The sequence below is a fragment of the Diachasma alloeum genome, unplaced genomic scaffold (assembly GCF_001412515.2).
Source record: "Diachasma alloeum isolate Michigan unplaced genomic scaffold, Dall2.0 Dall_scaffold_00198, whole genome shotgun sequence".
In the NCBI taxonomy this organism is placed as follows: domain Eukaryota; kingdom Metazoa; phylum Arthropoda; class Insecta; order Hymenoptera; family Braconidae; genus Diachasma; species Diachasma alloeum.
In genome coordinates, this window is record NW_021680363.1 from 1,650,862 (window position 1) to 1,665,577 (window position 14,716).

The window sequence follows — 14,716 nt, forward strand, 5'->3', positions numbered from 1 at the left end:
AGCACGCCATTTCTCGAGCCGCTCTTTCATTTGAGCCCAAAAAAACATTCATATCTTGTCTGACATCTCTGCTACAAACTCGGGTCTACAACTCGGGCTTTCAATTGAAGGCCCGAGTTGTAGACCCGAGTTTGTAGCTGCGATGTCAGACAAGATATGAATGTTTTTTTGGGCTCAAATGAAAGAGCGGGTCGAGAAATGTGTATTTCACACTCCTGTGTGTATAAACACACAGGTGTATAAAACTTCAACTGCATGAAACACACAGTAGTATGAAACTTCAACTGCGTGAAATACACAGCAGTATGAAAATTCGGCTGCGTGAAACACACGAACTTCACGCATGCGTGGAGTGTATGGAGTGATTCACGCACTGGTGCGAATAGTCACGGCCTTTTTTTAAAGCATTCCTTAACATGTTTGACAAAGTTCGGACGGATTCGATCGCGAAAACGAAAGTGCCTCTGGCTTATAGATATTTTGATACTGATTTTACTTTTTTTTTGAAAATCGTTCTACCGCGTCTAGTTCTTCTATGTTTTTCAAGAGGAGAAGTACTCGTTTTTGATCCCAAAGAAATTCTCCAAATTATACCCAAAAATTTCACATGATTTTTTTTATTAATTCATTCTATACGTCCATCAATTTATTATCCCATACAACATCATTTTCATAGAATTAAAAATTAAAAATACGACATACAAGAATGTATAATTCAACAACAAGCAAATGCTGCCTTTTACCATCCGCTAAAAAAACATATCAAGAGGGTGGTTTCTCCTTGCGTGCACGTTGCTCCCAGACAAAATGCCCAGGCAATCGATTAGCGCTGGATGCTGGACAGTTGACAGTCATCTTGAGGTACATCTCGGGATTGTGGGAGAGTGGTCGACTGTTGTCGACATCGTCACTCTTGAGAATGGGTCTGATGACGAGGGGTGCAAGTTCGGGTGAGCAGCGAAGCTCAATTCCAATGACGAGATCGTACGTTGGAAATAGTTTCATATCCTTGGGCTGTAGTTCCGGATACTCTTGGTACTCCTCAGACTCGGCTGGTCTGTGCCACTTGGTGGTGTAGGCCTGTCTGTTCATGTTACCGTAGTAGAAGAATTGTCCGCCATATTCTCCATAGCCTGAGTAGGTCGAGGGAAGGGTGACCTTGGGGGCAATAGCTGTTCTAGTCTGAATGGAAATTTCTCGCTCAAAATGTATTCCCTCGTAGTAATGCTCGTTTACACTTGCCACTAGACGACGTAGACGCAGGTACATGAACCTCTGCTCGTCGCGCCAGGAGCCCTCCTCCAGGGTGCAAGGCACCTGCAGACAGGTGAACCAGGCACGACGCATTGTGTATTGGAGGCGCATGCAGACGATGCTACCGCGATTACCACGACCTGGGGTCACTCGGAAGGAGAGGAGCTTGCGACCCTCGGTCAGACAGTCCAGAATGTCCACTGCCTTGCAGCCGGAGACGAGGGGGGATCTGGGGGGGAGGAGGGATTTTTAGGGGGTGAGAGGGGGATAACACGACGTGGGAATGGAAAAAAAAACTAGTGAAATTTAAGGGAAATTTTACGCCGGGAATTTTCAGCCAGAAAGGGATGGAAAAATCTGAAAGGTGGCTTAAAAAATTTGTTCATTTTATTGAAATGTTATGGAGCGAGTTGAGGGTCATTTGAAGAGGGGAAAGGATTTTAATGAATCTTCGAAATTGCGAGGTGGGGCGCCGCCATCTTGGAAGCCTCTTGCGGAAGAGGGATGGGATATTCAAACAAGATGGCGGCGCCTACACCGGTTCACCTCGGATTTTCGAACTTTTTTTGGAAGTATCTGTCCTCTTCAAAAATATCTTCATCTCGATTCATCGAGTTTTTGGAGAAAGAATAAATTTTTCGACATATCTTTCAGGTTTTTTATCCTCTTTCCGCAGAGAATTCAGTAGTTATTTTTTCTCACTACCGAGAACTCTTGAAAACTATTGAAGGTGGACAAATCAATTAATTTTTTTTTTAGAATTCTAATTCTTTTTAAAGATCGAAAAGTCGTATAGGAAATGAAAAAAAAATGTTTTCCCCAAATGGAGGAGTGTGTTAATAACGGTTGATAAATCCTAATTTGAATAGAATTCTAATAAAACTTTTCTATTTTTGAGGTTTGAATCCTTTTGAATTTAATAAAGATATCAAAATTTTGATGAAAACCCAAATTTCCCTCTGAAATTGACTTTGCAATTTGATTTCGGGTATTATCGAACCTGTTAAATTTTCTCTCCGACACTTTTTCGAAATAATTCATGAAACGTTTGCAAAGATTGGAGAAATCCGAGACGATAGTCTCCGGTCCATTGGGTCCAATCAGAGAGGCTGGCTGGGTTTTTGTGAGATAGAGAATGCGATTGAGCCGGTCTAGGAGGCCGCCAGGATAAAAGCACAGTCTGGGGAATCTCTCGGGACGTGGAGGGTGGGTGTAACGCCAGGTAACAGCGCGGAGGAGGCGGTACTGCATGCGAACTAGTTCGAGGATGTTGAAGGCTTTCGTGAAGACTAGGAGATCTGTGTTATTTTTAACTGTGTAGATTCGCTCTTTGGCGTAGTTTAGGGCCGACTCGAGTCTATGGCCAGCTGAGAAAAATGCACCGTTTAGGAGGATATTGGCGACTAATTGACAATGTCTGAAAGTAAAAATAACGAAAAACATGAAAACAAATTCAATTTTATCGTCAGAAGTAAAGTAAATCAAAGAATTCATTTGGGAAGAAGTTTGAGGTGAATTTTGTAAATAAGGAGTAGTTTTATGGAAAAAAGTCATAAAGGATTTTTTGCGGGAAATTTCTTCAACTATAAAAAAGGTCCTTATCAAAATTTTGGTATCTCTCTCAGATTTCGAGATATTCTCAAAAAACTGAGCTTCCCTTTCTGTTTTACTCAAAATCATCACAGAAGTGTTAGAATCTTCAAGTCGAATTATCTCAATAAGGAATAGATTTAAGAAAAAAATTGAAATAACATTTTTGGTAGCAAATTTCATCGGCTATAAAAAGTTGATTTGACACTTTTCTCTAAACTCAGTAGTTTCCAAGATATTCACAAAAAGTCAGTATGAAAATATCAAACCTATCGATTTTTTACTTTAACAATTAAATCTACTCTTCATCATTTTATTTCCGTAATTAATCATCTTTCCCTGGATATTTTATACTCATATTCACCTTGAAACAAGACGAAAAGTTCCAGCAACCACCTGCATCGGCAAAAAAGTCAGAATGGTCTCCAGCACTTCCGGCGGAAGTGTCTCGAGAGTAAAAACCAACTTGATCCTGACGTTCTCCGTAGCCTCCCAGCATGACGTTGACAGTTTCCTCCTCTTGCTCGTACTCATTTAAATCCCTCACAGCCCCCCCCCCCCAAAAAAAAAGTTGACAATTCCAAAAATAATCCGAAACCCACGAGTCACTCCGAATTCCCTCCCAATAAAACAAATCTTTAGTTCTCACAGTCTCAGACCTCACAAAGTTTAAAATCCCCAAGCATCATGTAAAACACGTCGTAAAAGTTAAAATCCTTCTCCTTTCAGTTCACAAATTAGACAAAACAAATGACGTTTCATTAATTTTTCGATAATTTTTTCCAAAATGAACATTACCAGCAATATTCACTGCTGTCAACCAACAATTTAGACATGAATTACCTCACAGTGACTCCCAAAATTCTCACATCAAACTAGACAATTTTCTCCCTCAAGTTCTTAAATAAAAAGTTCCCATTTATTTATCACTATAATTTGTTGACAAAATCCAGTCGATATCGATCGTTCCGATGATTTAGGGAGGGGATATTTATGCGGGAAAGTTCACAGGCATGAGAAGTGTGAATTTAGGCTGTTCCATTGAGAATTCCTCCGCCTCACAAGCACTCATGTTATCTAAGAGCTTTTGCACGTCATTTCGATTGCTCGAGTGTTTTCGTTTCGGATGTTCACATCGATATTTCTTTTTTTTAATGTCTTCCCTGGCGTCCTCGAGTGGCCCTCGCAGTGGTTCTTCTCTTAAACTATATTCTCCCATTGAACAAGACAACTTTCCCCCTCAAGTTTTTGAATAAAAAGTCCTCATTTATTAATCACTATAATTTGTTGACAAAATCCAGTCGATATCGATCGATCCGATGATTTAAAGAGGGAATATTTATGCGGGAAAGTTCACAGGCATGAGAAGTGCGAATTTAGGCTGCTCCATTGAGAATTCCTCCGCCTCACAAGTACTCATGTTATCTAAGAGGTTTTGCACGTCATTTCGATTGCTCGAGTGTTTTCGTTTCGGATGTTCACATCGATATTTCTTTTTTTTAATGTCTTCCCTGGCGTCCTCGAGTGGCCCTCGCAGTGGTTTTTCTCTTAAACTATATTCTCCCATTGAACAAGACAACTTTCCCCCTCAAGTTTTTGAATAAAAAGTCCTCATTTATTAATCACTATAATTTGTGGACAAAATCCCGTCGATATCGATCGATCCGATGATTTAAAGAGGGAATATTTATGCGGGAAAGTTCACAGGCATGAGAAGTGCGAATTTAGGCTGCTCCATTGAGGCTTCCTCCGCCACATAAGCACTGATGCTGTCCAAGAGGTTTTGCACGTCATTTCGATTGTTCGAGTGTTTTCGTTTCGTGTGTTCACGTCGATGTTTTAGTTCTTTGAATGTCTTGCCGCATTGCTCGCAGACGTAGGGCCTGGCGGCCTCGTGGGAGCGCACATGCCCGTCGTAGTGACTCTTCCTGACAAATTTTTTTCCACACCTGGAACAGCCAAACTGGAAACGGCCCTCGTGGGCGGCTACGTGAGAGCTCAGCGTCCACTTTGTCTTGAAGGTCTTCGCGCAGTAGTCGCAGCGGATCTTTCCGTCCGAGGTGGTTGTCGACTCTGTTTTCGGGGGGAGGCGGGGGCCCTTGTTAATGAGGAGCATCTCCTCCAGGAGGAAATCGTCGTCGTCGTCCTCTTCCATCTTCTCGGGGGTCGGCTCCACTGCGGCCTCCAGGGCTTCTTGCGCCTCGAGAATGCTCGTTGTGTGGTCCTTCATGTGGGTCTCAAGTTTCTCCTCGGTTTCACATTGGATACCGCACAGGGCGCAGACGTTGTCGGAGGATTTCTGAAATAGCAATTATACTTTTTCTCTCAAGATAATCAAGATTTTTGCGCTGATTTTCGTTTCTCCGTCATTTTTTCACGATAAAATGTCTAGAGGATTGTTTTGTTATCAAGAAACTTTTCCACAGTAATCTGGAGAAACAGTTTATGTCAGTGAAATAAATCGATTTGACAATAATGTAAAGAAAAATCACTGAAATGCGAGTGAAACGTTGCGTCATTGTTAAATAGTATATTTCGTTATTAGGCCGAAACAAATTTTTCTGGGAAATATGAGTTTGCAATCGCGTGAGCTCGAATAGTTTTTTAGACCGTGTGTCGAACGATATTTTTTGACGCGAACCTTTACATGACTCCTAGAAAGGATATCCTGTAGAAAATCCTATAGAAAATTTTTTAGCGAATCTTATAGGAAAACTACAAGAAAGCTATAAAATATTCTATAGGGGTTTAATATATGATTTCTATAGAAAGCCATATATGGATTTCATATAGGATTTCCCTATAAGATTTTTATAGAAAATAATATTGAACTATAAAAATCTTATATAATATTTCCATGTAGGGTTTCTATAGAAAATGCTATAGAACTTTGCTATAGAACTTCGCTAGAAAATCCTATAGACGATCTTATAGGGTTTCTATAGATCACCATACATGATTTCTCTATATAGAATTGAATAGAAAATAGTATAGAATTCCCCTATAGTTCTTTCAATAGAAAATCACATTGGATTTCCCTATAGGTTTTCTATAGAAAATACTATAGGACTTTCCTATAGAACTTCGATAGAATATCCTTTAGACGATTCTTATAGGGTTTCTATAGATCACCATACATGATTTCTCTATAGGAATTGAATAGAAAATTGTATAGAATTCCCCTATAGTTCTTTTAATAGAAAATCACATTGGATTTCCCTTTAGGCTTTCTATAGAAAATACTATAGGGCTTCCCTATAGTCCTTCTATAACAAATCCTATGGACAATATAAAAATTCTCCCTAGGAATCCTTATAAATGATTCTACAGAAAATGTTGGAATTCACCCTATAGAAAATCCTATAGAAAATCTCACAGCATTATTTCATACACATAAATTCCTTAATTCGTCAAAAACAAATAATTTCTCAATTACCTTATCATGAGTCGCCACGTGTACCTGCAGTTTACTAAACTGCGCATACCTCTTCTTGCACAAATGGCAGGGATAGCCCTTGCCGTTGCAGCCTCCCTCCTCCCCAGCCTTCCCATGGGTCCTCATGTGCCGTTGAAGAACGAGATCGTTGATGAAGCTCTCACCGCACTGGCCGCAGGTGCGGACATCCGTCTGCGCGGACTCGCAGAGTCTCTCCTTCCTGGTCTCATGCCTCGCGATGTGACGCTTGAGGTCGTGAGCCCTCGAAAAGGCTCGTCCATACCGCGAACACGTGGGAAAGGGGCAGCCCTTGGTCTTGTCTGCCTTCTGGAGGGCAGCTGCCAGGTCTGGTTTGGATTCAGTGATTCCTGAGGTTGTGGGAGACAGGCTTATCTCCACTGGCACCACCGGCTGGTGATCTGAAGTCTCAGATTTTTCGCCAGCCACTTTGGGGGAGTCCATTGCCTGGACACGTGCTACTGTTGTCAACTGCGCTGACAATGGAATTACGATGGATATTGTCTCGTTGGAGATGGGGTGCACAATTGGACCCACGTGGATCGTTGGGGGAGCCAGGGTTATTGACTCTGTCTCCATTCTGGGAAGAAACAGTGAGATAATTGGTGGATTTGCTTGGATAATCATTTTTTGATCGATTCGGGGGGGGGGGGGGTAAATGAGACGTGCAATCCTTTAATAAAATTCCAGTGTAACGTTTTTTGAAGCCAATCTATTCGCCGTATTGTATCATTAGATTTTTCATAAATAATGATGTAGCGAATTCGCTGGAAAATTCTACTGGACTTTCTGTTAGTTTTTGGCCGATTCCATTGAAAAATTTATCTGCGCATTTTTTTCAATAGAAATGTTCAATGGAAAACGTAGTAGAAATATGTAGAAAAATTGGTGGAATTCGATTTTTATATACAATTTATTCTAATGAAATATTTTCTATAGGAATTCCTCAGCATGATAGAAATTTTCAATTTTTCCCTGACTTTTCCTGATTTTTCTGAATTTTCAAGGAATAATTGAACTGAAAAATCATGTGTGTTATTCATTTTCAAATCATTTGAACAGAAAATCAATGGAATATTTCATTTCTTCAATGACAAGATTTCCTGAAATTTCAGTAGAAACTAAACATGATAAAAATGATCCTGTAATGCAAAACGAAACAAAATATAGCGGAAACAATTGGAAAATTCGTCCCCAAGAATTTCAATAGAAAAAATCTGAAGAGTAAAATTTAATTTAAGAGATTAAATTCAAATTTAATCGACTATTTAACATTTATTAGTCGATTTAATTTATCGAAATCTATTTTTTCTCTTGTTATCAATTTTTTCCTATGAAATATCTAATAGAATTTGCGCAAGAAACAAATAGAATTTTAACGGGAATTCCCCAGAATTTAATAGAATCCCCACAGACTTCCTAGAGAATCCCAATATAATTTCCTAGAGAATTGAATTTTTTCATACGTGAAAGACTATTCAATCCGCAACTACACTCGCACCCCAACGTCCTGAATTAATATTCCGCTAAACCGCCACGTGGGCGGTCTCCTTTGTCCAATCCTCCACCCAGCATTTCCCTCACATAAATTAGCACTCTGATTCCCCAGTATCAAACAAAATTATTTATTATCTTTCTCCCATCGACTCAACCAACAAAAATACGGGGGAATAGAATTAACCGTAACACACCGACGTCTAAAGCCCCAAACGCAAGAATAATTCTGATATTTATAAAAGTCTGAGTTGCACCCCGAAGAAGGCAACGATCGATGGTAAACTGACGGCGATTGGGCGGCACGAATAGCCAGCATGCACTTGTGACGTTAAATAAATTAAACATTCATTAAAAAATCAATTTTCAATTACCAGAGGGAAAATTTTTATGTCAACAACAGATAAACAATAAATATTTCGCATTAGGAAAAATGAAAAATGGAAAATTATTTAAAAAAAAGAAATTTTAGGGGATGATTATGCGTAAAATTGTGGAAATATGTGTCTTACATTTTGTGACGAAATTTCGAAGGCAACTCTCGAAAAAAATATATTTGGATATTTTTTTACGCTGAACCGAATTTAAAGTGGCTTCCTCACTCTTCTATTTCCGTCTCAACACTTTTCCGAAGAGGAACTCCACGAGATCGATAAAAAAAAATGAAGAAATCTCAGTCAGCATGCACTCAATCACGACGAGTATCCCGATACTTTTTCTTTATTCGGATGTGATGGAATAGTATGGAAGTTCTTCACTTTCCTCGGTGAGATGAAAGTGTGCTACTGATGTCAGTGTAACGCCTCACAATACAGCGGACTCTCCCTCATCGGGGTATGTGCAACCTCCACCCACTGTTTGGTTCGAAAATAGGGACGTAGGTAGGTGGATAATGCCCTGCACCTTCGGCCAATATTTTTTGAGGGGAAACTTGGAGAAGACAAAAAGCAAATTCTGATTTTTTTTCAATTGGAATTCGATCATTTAAAACTGAAATTTTGAAGAAAATGAAGTTAATTTAGTGTAATTGTGAGGTCTTTTAATTGGGATGAGCTACTAAAGTTAGAGCTTGAATTTTTTTTAAATAGTTTGCTATAGAAATTTAGATTCCATTTAAAATCCTAATTCTATAGATTTTTATAGAAAATTGTTTCTATTGAACATACGAAACACGAAACTGAGGAAAAAAAATTAACGCCTGAATTTTTTTTTCTCAATCGTGAAAAACAATCCATATTGAAATCGGAATTTCAAAGAAAATGGAGTTAATTTAGTGTAATTATGAGGTTTATTAATTGGGAAGAGCTCCTAAAATTGAAGCTTGAATTGAAAAAATCGTAGTTCGCAATAGAAATCTAGATTTCATTTAAAATCCTAATTCTCTAGAATAAAAAACAAATTATAAAAAAATCTATTTTCGTGAATTAAAAAAATTATAGTTCACAATAGAAATCTAGATTCCATTTAAAATCCTAATTCTATAGATTTTTCTATCAAATTTTTTCCATTGCACATATGAATATGAAAATGTGAGGAAAAAAAAATTAAAGCCTGAATTGTTTTTTTCTCAATCGCAATTTGATCGCTCAAAATGGGAAGTCAAGAGAAAATTAGTTAATTTAGTGTAATTGTGAGGTCTTGGAATTGAGGGATGCGTTTGGATTTATTGGAGACGATACTGACATACCCCTGCGCAAATTCGTCACGCGCATGATTTGTGTATTTACGTTCTATTTAGTTATAATTTTTTTTGACACTTGGATTGAAGTTTAAAGTTCAAAAAGTAGAATTTTCAATGAAAAACTGAATTTTATTTAAAACTCTAGGGGAGAGCGGGGCTAAATGAAACAGCCGAAAAATGACTGATGCAATTTAAGCAGAATTTTTTTTTTACCTTTTGTTTATTGACTTTTTTTCTTTTCCTACTGAATAGAAAATTATTATTCTCATCAGTACTGCCAATAATAAACGTTGATAAAAGGTTTTTTTCCTTGAATTGCGTCAAACAGTTGCTTTTCGACTGTTTCATTTTGCCCCACTCGCCCCACTGCTCTTCATTTTTTCTATAATACATTGAACAATGAATATTTAATATTCAATATTCATATTTTTCGAAACGCGCATAAACAGCTGCAAATAATTTCAATTATTCATTTATCAACAACGAATTTAAAAAAATAATAATTCTGTGCAAAATGTAGTTTTAATGGCCCTGAATATTCATTACTTTTTCGATTTTTTTTCACTTTTTCAATTTAATTGAAAAATTTGATGATTGAAAATGGTTGAATCTGTAGTGTGGTCTGTATCAAACAGTGAAAGATACTTGGATATCCTTAACATGTTTAATACGAATGACGCTCCCACTTATGTCCCAGGAGTCCTTCTTCTCCGGGTCTTTAATCAACTAATGCTGCGGATTAACTACCGCTTATACCCTCAGGGTTTTTTAATACCCCTTATATTCACCCGTGACCATTATCCATTTCACGATCAGTGGTTTAAGTACGTGTTTATCAGGTAGTTGACGAGTTCATCAGATAGAGATAGGCAGAACGTGTAATTGTTTGAGAGGAATGGGGGCCTCTAGGTGTGACATTTTTCAATTAACAATTTTTTATTCTCAATTAGGGGAAAATGTCCCGCATTTTCTCCTTTATTTCGTGACTGAATTGTCTCGTGAATTGTTGAGTGTATTGTTAGCAACAGCTGGGGGGAACATGTTCTCATGCATTTTACGACGATTATCAAGTTGTTAATGTGTCATCAATTATTCAACGATTTTTTTCGTCTAATAATTTTTGCATTTCGAGTTTTCATGAAATTGATGAATTTATCGATTTTAATTTTTGGTTTTCAAATTCAATTTATGTAGGATGATGATGAAATTGGGGGAAAAAATTTGAGAGAATTCATATAGTTTTTTATTTACAACCGCTTTAACAGTTAAAACTTCAGAGATTAATTCAGTAGCGAAGGTTTAAGTCGATTTTGACTATTGGTCAGTTTTCAAAAAATATCACGGAATCTAAGGCAAATGGCGAAAATTTTGTTAGAACCTTTTTTGTAGAGCGAATTACGAGCTACACAAAAGGTTCTTATGAAAATTTCGATATCTCCCTTAGATTCGGAGATATTGTTCGAAAACTCAGCTAAGAGTTAAGTCGACTTAAACCGTTTTACCACTTCGCTACTGAATTCCTCGATGAAATATCAAGTTTCACTGGGAGCACTAAAAGCCCCTAAGCTAGTTAACTGAGACTGCAATCGAGCATAATACTCCGTAGCTTCACTCACGTGTTTCAGCACCGATACATCTAATAATGCCTCCAATAATTTCCAGCCCAAGTGATGCAACTCCTAGTGACTTTCTCAGGAAAATGTAAACTCAACCCGAGATCCGAATATAAATTGCCGCCTTTGGTATTCAATGGTGAATTCACACTCATAAATTCATTTACAAATTGTATCTGAGAAGAGTCCATTCTCATGGCTTGTAACCAATGGATCGGAATATCGTGCTTGAATAATGAATACAAAAGGCTATAGATAGTTGTTGTTTTCTTGTGAAAACTGTTTATGTTGAGATTGCATTTGCGTAAGTATCCTTAACAATGTTTTTGAAATCGATTCAATTTCACGGATAAATGAGAACAGATGTGAAGCCCTGGTGAATGATAAACAATCCAAAGAATTGCGGGTCATGAATTCCGTCCAGATTGTTTAAAAATATTTGTCCATTAATTTCTTATCATCTTCATTGAATGAAAGTATTTTAATTTCATGTAACACGCACGAAAAAAAATATTAGAAAGATTTATTGGATTTCTCGAGTGGTTACTTACTCCATAATTGGGTGACACTATGATTTCGAATAAATTCAGTCGATTTCGGGTGATTTCGGAGAGCTGAAATCACTTGATTTCAGTGATTTCGGAATGATTTCATGCCAGAGTGACGTTTCTTCTCAACTTCTATTGCAAATTTAGATTATCGGGGATGTAATTACTCTAAGCAAGAGTATTTCGTAATAATTTATTTTCAATTAACTACAACTACATAACAAGCGAGTTCATCTCAAGTCGTTCTCGTTATTTTTTATCGTTTTTTTAATCCACTCGACGTAGTGCTGGACCTTGGTGTAGACATCGGGAAAGCCGGGACGAGCGCAGCCAGAGCCGAACGATGTTATGCCCGCGAGCTGCCAGACTCCGTCGGATCTGCGGCACTGAAGGGGTCCCCCGGAATCCCCCTGGGATCAGCAAGCAGTCATTGACATTATTTTTTTTTCATTTATATAGGATTATGTCACTTTACCGTATAATTTTTTAACAGATATTTGACAGAAAAAAAATCCATAGAGTTTTGATCGAATTCGCTAGATTTTTTCATGAAATTTTTTCGTGCGTGGACTTATGAAATAAATAAATAAGTGAATAAATAAATAAATAAATGAATAAATGATCAAATGAATAAATGAATAATTAAATAACTAAACAAATGAATGAGTAAATAAATAAATAAATCAATAAATACATGAATAAATAAAAGGATGAATGAATGAAAAAAATGTGACGTACAACGCAACTTCCAGAAGATCCATCAGTATGTCCAGCACACAAATGGCCCTTCCTAAGAAGCACAGTGCTCCCATAGGCCTTCTTGCACTCCTCAATATTCAACAACGGAATTTTTGCTTCTAAGAGAGCGCTAGAGAGTGAAGGTGAGGGTCCAGATCTGCCCCAACCGGAGGCAACGCAGTTGACCCCCGATATTTTTTCCTCAGCTTCAGGCAGACAGATCGTTCGAATGACCTTTGAGAGGGGAGCCGGTCTGCTCAGTTTCATGAGGGCTATTGGTTCATAAAAATTAATATTTCTGTGGTGAAATTATGGTGATGTAGGGGTTTACGGATGCTGGTTACCAATGTCGTGGATGTAGTTGTTGAACTGTTCGTGAATGAATATTCGATCGATGGGAATTCTAGTTGATCCCCGATTTCCAGAGTCGAGTTCCCATTCCCCGGCTACTGCTGTCCAGAGGGCGCCAATCGGAAGATTGAAGAGATCACTTGGAAAATGAAATTAAATCGTCTGAATACAAGTCTCAACTTTACGACATTGATTGAGTAAAAATCTCGCAAATTAATGAGTTTAGAGAAAGATTGTCGTTAAAACGATTTAAATTATCTTCCTCATTTTCTTAATTTTAATGAGTTGATCTAAAAAATATCCCCTCCCGCCATCGCAAGGGGCTTTAAAGATGGCGACACTCCCACCTCGTATGTTTAAACACTTCTTAAAATTATTTATCTTCATCAAATCACTCTCAACTCGCTTCATTCGGTTTCTGTAAAATGAACATTTTTTTAAAGTCATCTTTCAAATTTTTTCATCCCCTTTTGGCTGAGAATTCGCGGCGCAAAGTCTTCCTCATATCTCAGTAGTTGTCTTCCACTCTCGAGGCCTCTTAAATACCTTCATTCGTGAAAAAAATGAAAGAATATCATACTTATGAACACAATGGGCAGCAGTGAGCACCCACGACTGCTCGACGAGCACTCCTCCACACCAGTGTCCAATGAACCCAAGTTTTGGATGAAGTAGTTGCAGTGAAATTTGCCAGGGCCACGACCCCCTCTTGCTCGGCTTCCCATTGAAAATTCTCCCGGTTGTCTTCGTCAAGGACAGCCGCCTCGGCTGGACCTCCCTCGGTTGCCTCTGCGAAGCTGCGGGACGACCGCACTCTACCATTCAAAAATTCAATCTGTACGGCTCGCGCCGCGATCACGCGGGAGCCATTACAACTCCACAATTTTTAATAGAAATAATTTCGCTCAATAGCTCCCCCTGTCGCCCTATTTCTCCTATAAAATAGGGTTTATTGAACATTTTCTAATAAAATAACGTGCTGTGAAGCTGCAGAATACAATAGCATCAGCCAAAAATTAAAAAATATTCAATAGAAATTCAATATAAATTTTGTTCGCACGTGCCATCACTCAATGAACTAAATTGAATGAGCTGTTAACATTTTTGAAAAAATCAAAAGGGGCCGTTTTACCCCACTCTCCCCTAGTAATTATTTGTGACCATCATTTGTACTTAAAAAAATTGTGCGGCACATGACCTTCATTTATTGGTCATATGACGTGGTCTCAAAAATGACGGTCATTTTGCATCTCTAGTCAGTTTTGCCAATTATTTTTTCACCGAAATGATAACATCGAGACACCCGGAGTCACAGGGTCCTCGAGGAGAATGAGGATACTCGGTCGCGAGATCGTTACGACGGATAAATTCGTTTCAACTTTGTAAAATAATGGGCCTTGAAACTTACCCGGCTGATCAGCACGATCGTTCCTCATCATAGCGCTCGATATTTCCATGCCACTGAGGATAAAACATATCAAGAATAGCCCGACGCAGAGGTCCATTGTCATTCCTCGATGGATTCTGCACGATGAATTTTTGAAGAGTGTTGAGGCAGGACTTTTTATCAATTTTGATTTTTTTTGTTAATTTTATTTCCATAGATTTTCCTCCATCTGTTTAGAATTCAGTGTTAGAGAGTCACTCGTTGAAATTGCGAGTGAAAGACGAACGAAAGAGTTTTATAGAAACACCTATGGAATTTCATGGAAAATTCGCAAATTTCCAGTGTTTTTTTAGTAAAAAAGTACCATAGAAACAATTTTATAGAAAAAGTCATTAGAATTTCAACTTTTTTTGCAACTTTCTCCATAGTTACTTCTATTATTTCTTCTCTTTTCGTTGAAAAAATAAAACGAAATTTCTATAAAAAATGTTTCAAGAGCATAAACTCTATAGAAAAATATAATTCTATTGATTTTTTCTATTGAATATTTCGCATTGAACATTTTTATTCTAGAAAGGCGCGGAAAAGCTGTGAATTTTCCGAATT

At 37.9% G+C, this 14,716-nt stretch overlaps 3 protein-coding genes across 3 annotated transcripts; all 3 read right to left on the reverse strand.

The window, feature by feature from the left end:
* Positions 1-644: 644 nt before the first annotated feature.
* On the reverse strand, positions 645-4,524 carry LOC107048838. The gene is made up of 3 exons (XM_015272266.2): positions 3,209-4,524; positions 2,134-2,671; positions 645-1,488 (listed from the first exon to the last, which is right to left on the reverse strand). Exons 1-3 carry the CDS (start codon positions 3,376-3,378, stop codon positions 763-765), a joined length of 1,434 nt encoding a protein of 477 aa, XP_015127752.1. The 5' UTR covers positions 3,379-4,524; the 3' UTR covers positions 645-762.
* On the reverse strand, positions 3,742-8,587 carry LOC107048873 (zinc finger and BTB domain-containing protein 49). Its single transcript, XM_015272312.1, has 3 exons — positions 8,305-8,587; positions 6,281-6,878; positions 3,742-5,143 (listed from the first exon to the last, which is right to left on the reverse strand). The coding sequence occupies exons 2-3, from the start codon at positions 6,875-6,877 to the stop codon at positions 4,532-4,534; spliced, it is 1,209 nt and encodes a 402-aa protein (XP_015127798.1). The 5' UTR covers position 6,878; positions 8,305-8,587; the 3' UTR covers positions 3,742-4,531.
* Positions 8,588-11,864: 3,277 nt separating this feature from the next.
* Positions 11,865-14,228, reverse strand: LOC107048839 (chymotrypsin-like elastase family member 2A). Its single transcript, XM_015272268.1, has 5 exons — positions 14,132-14,228; positions 13,304-13,538; positions 12,717-12,862; positions 12,373-12,644; positions 11,865-12,044 (listed from the first exon to the last, which is right to left on the reverse strand). The coding sequence occupies exons 1-5, from the start codon at positions 14,226-14,228 to the stop codon at positions 11,865-11,867; spliced, it is 930 nt and encodes a 309-aa protein (XP_015127754.1).
* Positions 14,229-14,716: the final 488 nt, after the last annotated feature.